Raw genomic sequence first — 16,620 nt, 5'->3', positions numbered from 1 at the left:
GAGATGCTTCTCATCTAGGCTGACCTATCATCACTTTTGGAGCCCTCTAGGTAATTTGCATGCCAAGGGGAGATGAGACTGTTTGGAATCCATTCAAGTCATCTGTGCAGCACTGTGGGTCTAATTGCCTGTCTGATGAACTAGTCTACCTGTGATGGTGCAAATTGCAGTGCAGAGAGTCGCTGTTGTGCCGTGAACTCCTGCTGCCATCGCGCCTGCTTTCCTGAGCCGTCATTCACCATGCGAGACATCTGCGAGGCACGATGACAGCTGACAAGGAGAAGAGAAGGTAAAGCAGCGTGTTGCTTTGTTCATAGGGGCATTCATTTGGCAGCAATAAATCTTAATAGATCAAGTTTAAGTGAGTTGCCAGCTAACTGAGGTAAAGAAGTGAGGTCAAAGAGAGTGCTGTGGCCACTCTGGATGCCTCAGATCTTAACCACGGTGCACTGTTGACCTTCCACATCTCTTCATCAGTGGTGGGGGAACTATTAAAAAACAAAGACACTAAAAACTGCAAAAGATAGAATTCAAATACTTCAAGGTAAAGCTCTGGAATCAAATCTTTCAGTAGAAATGAGGCAATGTTAGCAGTAAAAACACTGAAGGTGAAGTAGGAATAAGCATGGAGATTGAAGAAGTGTCACATATTGAGAAATTCTCTAAACTCACACAGATTATGTCAAAAGTTCACAGTGTGATGAAGCTGAAACATGACTGTTTTTACAGTTCCTGTAAAGCTGAGGAACAATGTCACTTTATTTATTTATTTATTTTTCCTTACATCAGTTTGAACACAGAATCCAAGTCTGCAGAGTCACAACATTAGCAGGCAAAATGCAGAAAATGAACAATATTATCTTCCGATATCAAAGAGAGTACATTTTAAATAGTCTTTGAGAAAATGCACTTCATCCAGTATCATCTCACTTTTACTTTAGTGACTAAATGAGTGAGTTTTCTCTAGTTTATATGTATCTATGTTGTGTGCAGCATAGAGCATACTTGCAGTAAAATGGTGTTTATAAACTTACCTAACTTAATTTTAGGTAGTAAAATCTGATGTAAGTTTGATTGAGAGAAATTTAGTTCAGCCTTCTTTGCATTTCCTGACTTCTGCTTTCTGAAGAGCGATCAGCCGTGAGGCTGCTCGAAGGAGACGGCGAGTGGAGTCTGACGTGTTTGGGGATTTGTCTCGCCTCCTGCCGCTGCAGCCCTCCGTCAGAGCTCACCTGGACAAGCCCTCCGTCATTCGCCTGACCCTCAGCTACATACGCATGCACACAGTGCTCAAAGGTAACAGCGCACATGTGAAGACATTTAACACCGTCTCTGACCTCTGTGTGTGAGATACACTCAGAGCAAACTGAATCACAAGGAGAAAAACACCACTTGAAGTCAGTAAATATACGCATTTACATATTTATGGCACCATTTATGTACTCGGCACTGATATTAGTTTGCAGGCTTTAGAGAAAATATAGTGAAATATAGAGAAAACCTTCAAATGATGTAAATGCTTTGTTTCCTTTATTTCTCCTGAAATCTGGGAAATTCATACAAAACACCCCCCCCCCCCCCCCCCCCAAATAGCTCACAAAGTGTAGAGAACAAGCACAAAAATAGCTAAAACTGAAGTGTTAACAGTGCTGTTCAAAAATAATGTATTTCATAATACAAACAGATTTCCATTGAGGTGATATCCATAAATAAATACATGCAATTGGGCTGTTTAAACTATTTAATTCTTGCTGAGGTGTGTCTGGCCTATTTATTTATCAATCCATTATCCTGCCAAGGATCCCAGGAGTCTTTGTGTTTGCTCTGCGCCTGTCTTACAACAGTCAATCCATCCTCTTTAAATTCAGCTTGTGTTTGGGTTAAATTTGACCTGTTTTGACATTTAATAGCAGCACAAATGCTTTAAATGTTTCTAAAGTGACCTAAAACACACAGAAAATGACTAACATGACTAACAGGTGCTAAAAATATTTTACAAATGGATCTTACATCAATTTTAGGGAATCCTGCAACTGTGCATGCCGTGTCTATGTGTATTTCATATGGGACAGTAGTGACAGTTCAAGGTGGACCTCAACACAATTGTATATGGTGTTTCTCTACTCAGTTTTAGCATTTAAAGTGTTTTCTTCCTCCAAGCCTCATTCACACATTCATACACAAGCCTTTTATCGAAACCCAGTTGCCGTTAAACACACATTCACACACTCATATTCATACTCTGATGGAAGTATTAGGGGGAGCTCATAGCTCTACCACCTGACCCAAAGAAATCTGCTAACAGAGTAAGAGTAAAACAGCATAAGAGTGATCATATATGGAGCACATAAGGAAGAGCGGCCGTACAGGGGTCACAGGATCTGTTGACACAAACACAAGATCTGAAATTTTTCGGCATGGCGGTGGAGTGGTTAGTACAGTTGCCTCACAGTTCCTGGTTTAAATTTTCTGTGTGGAGTGTACGTGTGCTCTCTGGGCCTTCAGGGGTTTCCTTCAGTTTCCTTTTGGCCCGTCTCCTCGTCTCCTCCCACGGTTCAAAGACATCCATGTTAGGTTAACTGGTGAGTCGAAACTGGTTGTGGATGTGAGGCAGAATAAAGTGCTTGAAGTAGATGGAATAAAGCGGTGTATTAATGTGTGGTTAAAGTGTGAGTTGTAGCTAAAAGTGCTTTGTGTGGTCAGAAGAACTAAAAAAGCACAACACAAATGCAAGGACATCACGTGAGCACCCACAACGGAGCAAAATAATCTAAAAATAAACAAGTTAGAATTAAAGTCTGAAATCAGTCTGATTCGAGTTGAAACTAACTGAGATTATGAAGCTAACCAAGCTGCCAGTTCAGTGAGTGTGGAAAACACACGTGTGAGTCCCACATGCAAGATTTCCTACTGATGCTTTTAATGTGCAGACTAATCCTTTTTTTAAGCATTTTGTGTGTTTCAACTAACAATTAATCTCTAATTAACACTGATAATTATAAATGGCAGTTTTAATGATGTAAGAGTGAGGAAATGGTTAACAGCTGTAATGGTTATATAATAAAGCTCAACAGTTCACGTTCAGTAAAATACATTTAAATCATTATGGCTGTCTTAGGACATGAGGTTTGGTGATTACAGTGTTTTTTCTCTTTTTCTCTTACATCTAATAAATAGATTAATCCTCTATTTATTACCATCACAGAGACTATTTGTACAGAGTTGTAGTTCTGAGTCAAATCTTGGCTCCACACTTGGACATGAAATATGAGCAGTATGAAAGGGTTATGTAAGGCCATGTGCAAATTCATGTTTTCATCCCTTCATCCCAGAATATTGGGTTAATTCAACTTGATTTAATATTTTAATATTATTATTATTATGTGGTTTTCAGTGCCCCACTTCCAGTGGCTCAGTGTCCACAAACCACTACCATAACTTAACCCCAACACCAAGTCTTAGCACGGCAGATATTTAAATATGTGTGAAAAACCAAAATGATTTAGTCACTCTGAAAATCTAAAACTCAAGCTGGTTCTCACAGAGCAGAGAAACACACCCTTTTTTGTTTTTGCTTTTGTTTTTGTTCTTTTGTTTCCTGTGTGAGTTAATTTCACTCAGTCGTGCCGTTTAGATCATCAGTTCTCAAGAAAGCTAAAAACCACAATCTGTCAGTTCTGCACAGCCGTGTTGTGAGCAGACACCTTGGCCATCTCTTTAAAATTAGACACCTATAAAATTTGATGCTTTGCCGCACGTGCTGCATTTAGAAAACATCTGTCAATTGTATATACAAAAAATTAACAAGGGTTACACTATTCATAAAAAGGAACTGGACTAATAAAGACAAGTTAGGATAACAGGCTCGTGTAGTTTTTTCTGCTTACTTAAAAGGTTTTCAGATTAATACATTGTTAAAATGTGGAGATGCAAAAAAAAAGTGAAGAAAAAAAATTCAACGGGCTTGTGGGTTTTAGATTCAGATTGGTTTTAGAAAGAGGAAGTCTAAGATAACACAAGTACTAACAGCTGAAGCAAACACACAAAATGAAAAAGGAAACGCATCTTTTGTTATCCACTGAAAATGTAGACTAGAAAGCTTTGTCATATAAAAAACACTCTGTTTGTCTTAGAAAATGATGGGATAAATGCCGGGAGTAGGCACATGATAACATATCAGCAAGCGGTGGAAGGTGGAGATGAACAGAGCGGCTGTGACGGAGCACAGGACGAAGAGGAGAAAGACACAGAGGAATTCGAAGCCTCGCAGGAGACAAACATGTACCTGGGGATCTTGGAGGGATTTGTCATGGTCTTGTCCACTGAGGGAGACATGATCTTTCTGTCTGACAATGTCAGCAAGTACATGGGCCTGACTCAGGTAAATAAACCCACATATATTCTTACTATTCTTTTAAATAACCAGTAGGATTCAGGACTGAAATACTCTTCTATGTTTTCTCAAAGACTGAGTTGATGGGACACAACATTTTTGAATATACTCATCCCTGTGACCATGAAGAAATCAGAAGTAATCTGCGTCTAACAGCAGGTGGGTATTTGAACATCAAGGATATACGTTTTTCATATATGTTGGACACCATTTCAAAGCAAATATCTAATCAGCCAATCACACGGCAGCAACTCTGTGCATTTAGGCATGTAGATGTTGTCAAGGCGACCCACGGAAGTTCAAACTGAGCATTAAAACAGCAACTCAAATACCCACTCGTAGCATCCAAGACACGCAGAAGAGCATCTCTAAATCCACAACATGTTAATTTGAAGCAACTGGTTTACAGCAGCAGAAGACCACACTGGGTGCCACTTCTGCCGGACTCACCAAAATGGGACAAGGAAGATTATAAAAACATCACCTGCTCTGATGAGTGTCAGTTTCTGCTGCAACATTCACATGGTATGGTCATGATTTTGTGTAAACAACATTAAAGGATGGATCTATCCTGCCTTGAATCAACATTTCAGTCTGGTGGTGGACGTATAATAGTGCGGGGGATCTTTTCTCGTCACACTTTTGGCCCTTTATGACCCACTGAACCAAATGACGCACTTTAAACACCAGAGCCTATCTGACTATTTCCATTGAGCATGTACTGATGACAGGTTCTTGTCTCAAAGCTCAAATCATCTCAAGCTGGTTTCCTGAACATGAAAATGAGTTCACTGTACTCAAATAGTCTCGACAGTCACCACATCTCTTCAATGGAATGGGAGATTCCCATCATTGATGCGTAGCTGATAAACCGGCAACTAAAGAAGTTCTGAAGCCATAAAGGTGGTTTAGCATATTGTACCTAACAAAGTGTCCAGTGAGTATATAATCATACAGCTTTGTCCATGTGGCTAAATTAATTACTTATTTTTAGAGGAAGTTTGGTACGGTGAGAAGAGGGACTTTGTCATGAGGATAAAAAGTGCTCTGACTCACAGAGGAAGAACCGCCAACCTCAAGTCGGCTACTTGGAAGGTTCGTGAGAAACAGTATCGCTTAAAAATATCTTTTTTAAAAATGGCCCCCTGGTCTACATCATGATGATTTTTTATCACACCTCCCATTTCCAACTCTGTGAGTTCAGGTTCTGCACTGTCAGGGCCGAGCAAAGGTGTGCGTGGACCCGTCTGCAGTTTCCTGTCTGCTCCTGACCTGTCGGCCTCTGCCTCTCTCACACACCCTGCTCAGCAGATACACCTTCACCAGCCAGCACAGCATGGACATGAGGTTTACCTATTGTGACCAGAGGTGTGTACATGCATTCAACCAAAGGTGGAATTTGTTGTTTATTAAAAGGATTGTCTTTTTGTAATTACTCTTCAACTAGTAGCTTAGATTAATTAGTGCTTGTGAATAAGCGGAAATAAGTAACAACGGGAAAAAAACCCCAACAAAAAAACCCCCATGCAGAAGCATTTTTAACCACCATATATATATTACTTTAATACATTTAAAATGAATGCAGGATGTTAAGTTGAAAAACAGGAACATGTCTGGTAATCTTATTATGCAGTGCTGGATATTATGAAATTATATTTTTTCAAAAAGGGACAATTTTCGAAGCCAATTCGGAGCCAATTTCGTTTAAAAACTGTGCTGCATTAAGTGTTCTATCTGAACCCTCAGCCAAGAAAGCTCAACCAAAAAATCGGCTACACTATACAGTTCAAACATTAAAGTAGAAATCATTAAAACAAGTTTCATTATGATTCTGGTTAGAATATCCTGATATGTCATAGTTATAGCAGATTGGTAGTTAATAACCTTCAGTGTAACACATTTCAGGGCCTGACCTATGTTTATATAAACAACTCTGTGGTTATAATGCAAACCCTTGCCAGCTGAGAATGAGTGCACAGCATAATGTGTGACTTTATGAAAGCAGTGAATTGTAAACTTGCTTTTGGTGTTGGCTTTTGCACTTTTGTCATTGGAATTAAAGAAGAATGACTGTGCAGTTGTTTGTAAAGGCAACAGTGACTGGTTTATTAACATGATTTTAATCCTCAGTGTTGCTGACTTGCAAAATAAAATCATTTTGCCTCGTGTGTGTTTCTGTGTGTGCAGAGTGACTTCTCTTTTGGGCTACAGACCTGAGGAGCTGCTGGGCCGCTCCATCTATGATCTCTGTCACGCACTGGACACAAGCTGTTTGAACAAAAATCATCTAAACCGTAAGCACTGACACACAGACACAGACGTGCACGCGCACACACTACACTCCTATAAATACTTAACTAACTAACTTAACTTATTTCCCCGCAGTGTGTCTGAAGAACCAGTCAGTCAGCGGTCAGTACAGGATGCTGGTGAAAGGTGGAGGTTACGTCTGGGTGGAGAGTCACAGTGCTGTCATCCCCAGCGTCCGACCCTCCAGGTCCAGACCTGGCATCCCCCAGCCGCTCTGCATCCTCAGCGTTACCTACGTCCTCAGGTGTGTGCATTATTTTTGAAACCGCTTTGATTTAGCATGGCCATCACAGTAAACATGTTATTGGCTTTATTTCTAACCAGATTGGTAGCTCCATTGTCACCTCCTGACCCAGGACCAGGCCCTATCTCTTAACCCAAATCAATTTTAAGAATCATTTCTGGTGGTTTACCCAGACTACAGTGATGCATTAACTTCCAACATGCGACTCTGACAATAAACGATCCTTTCAGTGATTAATGGTCAACCAATTTCAACCAGTCCACAAAAATGCCTACCACAGGTCTTTATAACATCCAGGGTGTTTGCACAACCTGGAGCACTGATGTCCCAAATGGAAACGTGCTAATGGAAAGGGATTAAAAAAGGTGTTTGCAGGTAGATTTGTACGCCATAGCATCTATTATTTGTGAAGGGGAGAATATGAATCGAATAACTTAAAGCAACATATTATTATCTTTGAGGCTGTAACTAAGGATGATAAGTTATTGAAAATTAATTTGCTGATTATATCTTAATAGAGAAATGTAGTATGATGACCTGTAGGGTTCCTCAGTAGTCTGGGCCTGGACCTCCTGTTTTCTTTATACATGTTACCCCTGAGGCATGTCATCCACAGCAATGGTGTGAGTTTTCCTTTTTATGCAGATGACACACAGATGCGCGTCTATTTTAACCTCAGTGACATTCTCTTAAAATCAAATCATTGAGTGACTGCATCCAATATATTAAATGCTGGATGATACAGAAGTTCTTGGAACAAAATATGGATAATTAAAACTGAAGTAATTGTTACTGGCCCCAGTGAATCTGACACGCTCACATGGACGCACCTGAACTCCGTGTCTGTAAAGTTGGGCCAGTACTGTAAAATCTTTGGCATCAGCTTTAACAACCAGGTCACACTGAATAACTTTTCAGTTCAGTTTTTCAGTCTCGTTAAAGTAGCTTAGGAAACTTATCAGCTCAGTTTTATTCAAAGGAAATCTAGAGAAAATCGCACATTTCTGGGTTGGATAAGTAAAACTCATTATACGCAAACTATTGCTGATTAGAACTGAAACTTCTTACTAAAATAAAAAAAACAACACATCACTCCCGTTCCGGCTTCACTTCACTGGTTAACTGTTAATTTTAGAACTGATGTTGTTGTTGAATTTTAAGGCCAGCTGGCATCTGACATATTTGCCTGGTTTAAAGCTGCTGGGCAACCCACAATCATCGGTTGAGAGTCAATGGTGATCTGGCTTTTTCTGTTAGGAGATCCATTCTTTGAGACAATCTTTCTTTGAGATAAGCTGTTTTTTTTCTCCATCTTGTCTCCCAAAGCACTTGGGAACTTTCTTTTAAAGAAATTCATAAAATATAAAATATCTCCTTTGCAAAAACTCAGATAAAAGTGAAAACTCTGAAGGTAGAATGTTTTTTTGTCGTTGCTGTTTTAATACAACTCAGAGTGCTGTTATTTACAGATGTTTAATATTGTGTGCATGTGTGTGTCACAGTGGTGTGGAGCAGCCATCTCTGCAGCTCTCCCTGGACCAGACTATCCACAGATATTTGAATTGAAATCGAGATCTGAAGAGATGTCTGCGAAACCCTCCGTCCTTCTGGGAGCCCTCATCGATTATTTCTATTAATCAAATTTCATTAAATTTTTGACTTTTAAAATCAGAGTGGCTGACTCTGTGTCTAGATGCAGATTATTGTATGCATTATTTGATGAAGAGTGTTTGGATTTAGACTGTTGTTTGTTAATTACATCCACAAACTTGTAAAAGGATGTTTTGTTAGTTCAGGTAGATATGTTGTTGTATTTGGAGTTTTTCCCTTCACAGTTTCTGTCTTACACTTTTGCAGAATTACTGCAGTATGACAGCTTCTCATTCTCTAAAACAAAAAACTGAAAGCCTAGGTGTAGACTGTGGTTGATAGTCAGTTGACGGGGTGTTCTGAGAGTTCAAATATGTTGATGAAAGCAGGCAGTTTGACTTTTTCTTGACCTCCCTGGGCCTGACCTTACTTCCTTTGGGGTTTCCTTCTGAGCCACCTGACACGTGGGGTGACATCTGACTGCCAGCCATAATGCAGCGCGCACACAGACACACAGACATGCACATACACACACATACAGGCTATATAGAGAGAGATACGCATTGTGCTGATGTGGAGATGTGAGTAGACGCAAGTCAAAGCCACAGCTTCCTGAATAGAAACACACGATAGGAAAGTTCTCATGGGAACTCTGTCAACTTTTAACCTCTTGGCCTCTAAATGCACGCAACACACACACACACACACACACACACACACACACACACACACACACACACACACACACACACACACACACACACACCAGGCTGTTTCGAGTTTCAGTTCAGTTAGTTTTACTACTATTGAATCAAAGTGAATCAAAACATTCTCTGTAAATGAAAACAGTCCGAAAAATTACAAAGAACACATGATGAATATAGTTTTGTTAATAAGAAAATTATGAAAACCCCAAATTATTTCTCTGTGTCCGCTGTTCACAAACATATGTTGTTATACCAACATAGCACCTGCTGAATGAGCATGCTCTTCAGCTCCTCCTTTGCATCTCTGCTGTAACTGTGATCCAGGAAGCACTGATGTGGTTATTCACGGTGTCTAGACTTCTCTGGTAAAACATAACTGTGCTGAAAGTCGTTTTAGCCACCATAGTTATATATAAAACTAGTGTTTCACTGACTTTATTTCAGCATATGTTGAACCCTTTGAAGTTATAATGCTTTGTTACGCATCAAACCATTGTTTCTCAACATTTTTTTAGCGATGTACCCTGAGCTTAAAATACTTTTTCCACCAAGTGCAACCTCAAACCAAAAACAGAAAAGAAAAAAATGTGAGAGATGAAAAAGAACCCCCATAACTGCGTATAACATTAGATTAACAAGAAGATGATATCATAGGTGTACAATCGGAGTCTCTCTGCTAAGTTGTGCTTAAATTGAATGACAAACATGGGCTGTTTTTTCACCAAGGATCTTAGTCATCTGTAAACAAATGTCAGTTGCTTTCACCTTTTGTGAGGCTTAACGGCCGTTGACTTTGTCATAACATTGGAAACAGAACTTTCCAGACTTATTTTTCATTAAACTTACAATTTATTTCATAACTTGGGGGAACTTGAAAGCAAAAACTGACATAATCGAGACTATCTCAAAAATGATGCTCTTATTTGGGGAAAACTCAGCAAAGGACATTGGCTGTCTCAGTGTTGGAAGAAGATGCAGTCTCCCAGCATATTCATCTATGATGCTAAAAGAATCAAGTGCCTCCAGTGCTGATAGCCTAAAGGGAAAAAGGTGGCACATACACGAAAATGGTTCTGATTAAGCACGTTTGTTGACATGACCAGAATAAATTTAGATTTTACAACTTTTTCCTGTAGTTTTGTTCAAATTCTGCCCATTTAGCTTTGGGTAATTAGCACTGGAAAATACTGGCTCCAACTGATAACTCTGGTCATTAGATTTTTTTTTTTAATGGAAGGTTTCTTTGCAAAGGTAGTTCTTGTTAAATCTGGGAAAGTAAAAACAAGGAAATGTAAAAGTCAAACGCTGTCTGCGAGTTGGAATTTGCTAATTCATTCAGTATGTGGAGTAAAAGCTCTTGTTACAAAACAAACAAACAAAATAACAGCTTGTCATTTTTTTAGAGCTTTGTCACTAAGTGGTATGACAGAATAACAGAAACAGAATAAACAGAAACACAATATCACAGCAGATGTGAAGGTAAAATTATTAATCAAGCAAATATTTAATGTTTTAACTAATCTTATCTCATTGTCCCACTATCCAAACATATGAAACCAAATTTATGTTTTAATGTTATTTGTACATTTTCTTTCACATTTTCTTGGCTCAGGAAGCTCATTGCAGTTTCAAAGTAGAAGGCCTGCAATGATTTGCATTCTCATCCTCACACTGATGCAGTGACACCAGAATGTGGGAACAATGTTTGCACCATCTAGTGTTGAATGCTAGTCACTGAAGCAAACCCAGTCGCAGTGTTAGTTGAAACTTTCATCAGTCTTTTTAGTTTTGGCTACAGCTTAATGTTCTGCATGGATCAAAACCATCTCATGTGACTTGTGATTCTGGAAAGCATCCAACAACAATAGTTTTTATTTACGTGCTCATAAAAAGCACAATAAAAAAAACATTCATATTACTTTTAATGTGTATTTACCTTTTTACTATCCGAAACTTATGGATAGATTTAATAAGATAAGATAAGATAAGATAAGATAACCTTTATTAGTCCCACACGTGGGAAATTTGTTTTGTCACAGCAGGAAGTGGACAGTGCAAAAGTTATGACGCAAAAATTAGAATACAATAAGAATAAATACAGTACACAACTGTACAGAATAGAATAAAATAATATACTATATACAGTAGAATAAAATAGAATAAAAATATACAATAAGATAAAAATAGAATACGAATGCTATATACAACTGAGTAAAAATACAACGATGCCAGAAAAGATTATTGCACTTAGTGTTATTGCACATGTGTGGATGTGTGTGTTTGTTCAGTTAAAGTCTTTGTTGTGGAGTCTGACAGCAGTGGGGAGGAAAGACCTGCGAAATCTCTCCGTCCCACACCGTGGGTGCCGCAGTCTCCCACTGAAGGAGCTGCTCAGTGCTGTCACAGTCTGCTGCATGGGGTGGGAGACGTTGTCCAACAGGGATGACAGCTTAGCCGCCATTCTCCTGTCACTCACCACCTCCACTGGGTCCAGAGGGCATCCTAGATCAGAGCTGGCCCTTCGGATCACCCTGTTCAGTCTCTTCCTGTCCCCAGCAGAGATGCTGCCGCCCCAGCAGACCACACCATAAAAGATAGCAGAAGCCACCACAGAGTCATAGAAGGTCTTCAGGAGTGGGCCCTCCACCCCAAACGACCTGAGTCTCCGCAGCAGGTACAACCTGCTCTGCCCTTTCCTGTAGAGGGCGTCTGAGTTATGAGTCCAGTCCAGTCTGTTGTTCAGATGAACACCAAGTAATGAAAGAGTCACCAGAGGTAGAGCTTTTCTGGATTCTTGAAGAGAATCTGAGAGGATTATTTTGCTAAATTGTACATTTCTTATCATAACTACAGTGGCCCTGAGAGGTCTTTTAAGCATGTCACAGCGAAATCCTTCACGTTTTAGTTTTTGACACTTCCGCAGCTTTTCTGCCACATTATTGTTTCCCTTAAATCACTTCTGTTGTGCATTTTTCCAAGTGATTAAGTTGCATTGCGTTCGACCTCCCAGGGCTACTATACATGTCTTTACAAAGACCTTTCAAATATACAGTAATACGAAAGATATCTGACGTTTTCTTTAGCTTATTAGACTAATAAATCACAAATTAATCCCACTCCAGAAAATCTTTGAATCCATTGAGTACATTTTGCATGGAACATAACTACCTGTTCGCAATGCAAAAAGTGTTTCTTCATATGCTATTATGTGTAAAGACCCTCAGGTTATCAACTTCCTGAAACAAGTTGTTTTTGTTCTCTTCTGACTGAGAACAAACAGGTCTGAATAGCAGGTGGGCGGACCCCCCTGTGCTTACAGTGCTTGAAATGACCATATTAAGAATATCTGCTCTCAGTGACATCATAAAAATCCAAGAGCCCTCAGAGTTGTCTGAATCCTGAGCCTTAGACTCACAGACGTTAATTGTAAATCTTACTATTATTATTGTTATTATTAATTAGGTTTTGGCCATCCACCTTTTTTAAAAGCATGTATACAGAAACCAATGAAAAGTGAAATAGGCCAACTTAAAAACAAATTAAAGGGAATTGAAGATCAGTAACATTAATAACCAATATAAGTCCATATTTATAAATATTGATTCTTTAATGAAGGATATCATAACATACGCAGCAATCACAACATCATGACATAACACCATAATCAAAGAAAACATGGGGAAATAATATTTTGTAATCTTTTTCAACATGCTATAGTTCATCAGATTTATTAGGTGTACTGTAACCATATTGGTTGTCAAGGTGACCCAGATGACCGTTGCTGCCTTGCACATTGCTTCAGAGCCCTGTTCACTGCGGTTTCACCAAGTGTTCAGCCACACAGAGTGGAGATAAGAGGTGGAGGAGGCAGAGTCCAGTTTCGTCAGATCCCATTTTACATTCTAGTTTCACAACGTTCTCACGCAGGAAGGCAGGAAGACCAGGTTTAAACTCATATGTGCTTCCTGGGAGAGCAACACATGAGTCCTCTGGGTCTAGCCCTGTTTACGTCAAGCCCCCATTACCTTTTCCTACCCTCTTCTCCTCCCCCGACACACCCCTATGGTTGGGTGGGTGTTGTCAGGCCCTCAGCCAATGACATTACAGCGAATACCCTTTGAACAAGCCACGATAAATCAATCTGTGTCACTGGAGGGAGGAAAACAGGCAGAGGGAAGGATCTTAAAGATAAACTGGAAAGCATTGCTATAGTGATGAGAAAGAACTTTGCACTAATATCCTAATGAAATGAAGACCTACAGTTTCATGTAACTGTTAGTAATTATTTTATTGTGGAATTATAAAAACATATCTAGATGGAAAAGTGCGTGAAAACAGATATGAATGAAAGTGACCTCTGGTGGTCTGTTCAAAGTTCTCGGACTGATTTCGGTTTTACGTGTCAGCCAAAGAACAGGATTCACTGCCAAAGAAATAACCACGACTTCCTTACATTTTGCATTTATATGTTTTGCTTAGTTGGTTAGAAAATGAAGAAACTTGTATCTTAAATCTCACAACGCAGTCTTATGCAGTGATGACAACTGTGTGCTTAATGGAAGAAACTGTCTGCAAGTTGGAATTTGCTACTTCATTCAGTATGTGGAGTAAAAGCTCTTGTTACAAAACAAACAAACAAAATAACAGCTTGTCATTTTTTCAAAGATTTGTTACTGTGTTACATGACAGTTGTGCATGGACAGGAAAGTTGGGAGAGAAGAACTATGTATATGTCACACTGTGGTTAAATGGTGAGTAGGTTTGCAATCTGTCTAATCAACAGATATTGCCTGAGAATTTATATGTCTGGTTTTTCAGGCTTATGATGCGGCAACATGTATTACTTCAGTTATCATCTGTTTGTGTAAGATCTAAGATGTGTTTCTTATTGTTCTTGTTGGTCACAGTCATGTGACCTGTCACAGGTGATTTAAGATGTGTTTTACTGTCTGAAGAAGAGCAAGTATGCTCAAAATGTTACAAGGTGCTAGAGGCGATAAATAAGCTAATTTGAGACGTGCCCCGTATGATGGTGAGAATGTGCCTGGATTTTTTTTTATCCTGTTTTAGAGGGTAAAGGGAAGACAGCAAATGGCCTGAGCCAGATTCACATTATGTATTTTTATTATTTAGTTCCAAGGTACAGCACTTTGCATCATCTGTGGTGGTTTTAAAGTGCTTTATAAATAAAGATGCTGATGAATTACTCAAACCAACCTGTTTGACACCCAACAACCATGTCGTGTTCTAACTCACTTAAATCCCATTTCTTCCCAATCAGATGCTTGGTTTGAATTTACTATCATGTGACTTGCTGATTTGCATTTTGTATCTTTAAATTTGATGATGTGGAAGATCTTGCTCTTCTCTTTTCATTTTTTTCTGTACCTGAATGGGATACAGAAATCATCCACAATCCTTTAGCTTCAGTTGTATATACAGCTTAAGATTATCTTTACTGCTGTTTTCTTATCTAACAAAATGGAGACAGAGAGCAAGCATGAGTGTTCAGCCTAGGGTATGACCTTTCTCTCCTGCCTGTCGTACAAAACTAAAATCCAGCCTCATTCCAGCTTGATGTTTGTGTTACCCTTACCATTCGATAAAGCTGTACCACAAAAACAGAACAATAGAAAGATAACGACTACTGGATGAGTGATTACTCTCGATTATATTTTCTAAATGACAACAGAGTAACAGTACCAGAAACTGAAAGCATTCAGATTTGAAGCCTGATCAACCTCATATGTATTTGGACATATGTTGCAAAATTAACTACTATTCAATATGCTTTTCATATTCTGTCTCCTCTGTTTATGCATATGGATGAACATTTGCACATGCACGCAGAAAGTGAATCTAATCTTATCTTATGTGCAGAGTCCACATGTGTAAGCACAGGTCGTTCAGACAAGCTCAGCACTGGTTCTTTGTAGAGTAGCGGATCATTTACACACACATATGTTTGTGTGTATGCGTGTAATTATGTCAGCATGTTAGGAAAGGTCGTCACGCTATCTTGGTTGTGCTTTATCAATGGGAGTGAATCGAGTGTCATGTTTAACGAGTAAAAGTGTGGAGCATTAGCATTTTTATAAATTTATGTTGATATAATGGCTACTGCTGTGAAGTGAGACAGAGATTTACAGCAGATATATCTCTAAATCGCACTCCATTGGGTCTGACTGTTTTTTATGTTTTATGCATAAAATACCAGAAAAAGCTTCGCTGATCGGAAGATCAGCAGGTTGTTCCCGTGATACCCCCCTGCCCTTCTGCTGACTCAAGAGACAACTTGAGCAACCTGGTAGTGACGTCAAACTCTGTGGAGGACACCAGGACACCAGGACAGCCTCACCTCCACAGACACACACAAATTAAGTACTATTTAAAAATACAACAGATCCTTTGTACTCCTTTTGTTCATAGGTCCATAAATTTTCAACCCACTCAAAATTTGTATTAGAAAAGAACAGAAGAGTAATTTTGGAAAATTATTACATGTATCTGTTTAGAGTAGAGTTTGCATGTTGTCCCTTTGCCTGCATGGGTTTCCTCTGAATGCTTTTGAATACATCCTCTCACAGACCAGAGACATGCTTGTGATTCTAACTTGGCCATGGATGTAAGTATGTAACAGAGTGCTGAATGGTTAAAATTTGACACGTCTAAAGCGCTCTGAGTGGTCATAAGATTAGATAAGCAGTATAAATCTCAGTGCATTACATTAACTTACACATTTAAGGACTAAGCACATGGTAAAATATGAATAAATAGTGGAAAATGGAGAAGATTGGAGCATTTTATGTGGGGGATGGGATTAAGAGGAAAATTCAAGTCCTCGGAGGAGACAAACATGTACCTGGGGATCCCGGAGGGATTCGTGATGAATTTGCGACCTAATGTCATTCACACATGTGCAAACCACGAGTTCCCAAAATTATGACTTTAACCACAAACAGCTGCACAGATAAACTTGCAGGAACAGCATTCATGCATAGACAGATCACAAATAAAAGGTGGGCGTTTTGCTTGTAGAATGACATTTGTAGGGACGACGGCGTATCAACAAAACTGCTAGGTCTACAGGTGCTATATTATTAGGTTTTAGTTTAGTTTTTTTTCCTGTATCAGCTCTTGAAATCCAGTGTTGAAACTGTCAAAAACCAATCATTTGCTGTCAAAACTGCAAATTTTAAGCTTTTATTCTCAGCACGCTGGTGAATCTCACCTGAATGTCTCAGTTTGCAATGTTGCTCTACCTCTTTGGTCAAGATTAATAACTAAATTTCTGGTGGTCCTCCAGCAATTTAGTGCCACTAAACATGGGCTTATGCTGACTTCCAGTCGAGCAAGAGGACAACATGAACCAGGAG

General features: G+C 39.2%; 1 protein-coding gene and 1 long non-coding RNA gene across 2 annotated transcripts; both read left to right on the top strand.

The window, feature by feature from the left end:
* Positions 1–46: 46 nt before the first annotated feature.
* Positions 47–8,618, top strand: LOC113027858 (endothelial PAS domain-containing protein 1-like). The gene is made up of 9 exons (XM_026177685.2): positions 47–289; positions 1,130–1,296; positions 4,134–4,381; positions 4,468–4,552; positions 5,388–5,488; positions 5,598–5,761; positions 6,581–6,687; positions 6,779–6,947; positions 8,450–8,618. Exons 1-9 carry the CDS (start codon positions 264–266, stop codon positions 8,511–8,513), a joined length of 1,131 nt encoding a protein of 376 aa, XP_026033470.1. The 5' UTR covers positions 47–263; the 3' UTR covers positions 8,514–8,618.
* A 5,288-nt stretch (positions 8,619–13,906) lies between these two features.
* On the top strand, positions 13,907–16,030 carry LOC145430278 (uncharacterized). The gene is made up of 2 exons (XR_013910744.1): positions 13,907–13,995; positions 15,462–16,030. It is a non-coding gene; the product is annotated as an uncharacterized LOC145430278 (long non-coding RNA).
* Positions 16,031–16,620: the final 590 nt, after the last annotated feature.

The sequence above is a fragment of the Astatotilapia calliptera genome, chromosome 8, assembly GCF_964374335.1.
Source record: "Astatotilapia calliptera chromosome 8, fAstCal68.1, whole genome shotgun sequence".
Classification (NCBI taxonomy): Eukaryota; Metazoa; Chordata; class Actinopteri; order Cichliformes; family Cichlidae; genus Astatotilapia; species Astatotilapia calliptera.
This window is presented reverse-complemented; position numbering and strand designations above follow the sequence as displayed.

What these genes read in the sequence shown, in the direction of transcription:
- LOC113027858 (XM_026177685.2), top strand. Translation starts at nt 264, where the DNA reads ATGACAGCTGACAAGGAGAAGAGAAG. An exon ending in TCAAGTCGGCTACTTGGAAG is followed by an intron (nt 5,489 to 5,597) that starts GTTCGTGAGAAA and finishes CTGTGAGTTCAG; the next exon opens with GTTCTGCACTGTCAGGGCCG. An exon ending in AGCGTTACCTACGTCCTCAG is followed by an intron (nt 6,948 to 8,449) that starts GTGTGTGCATTA and finishes TGTGTGTCACAG; the next exon opens with TGGTGTGGAGCAGCCATCTC.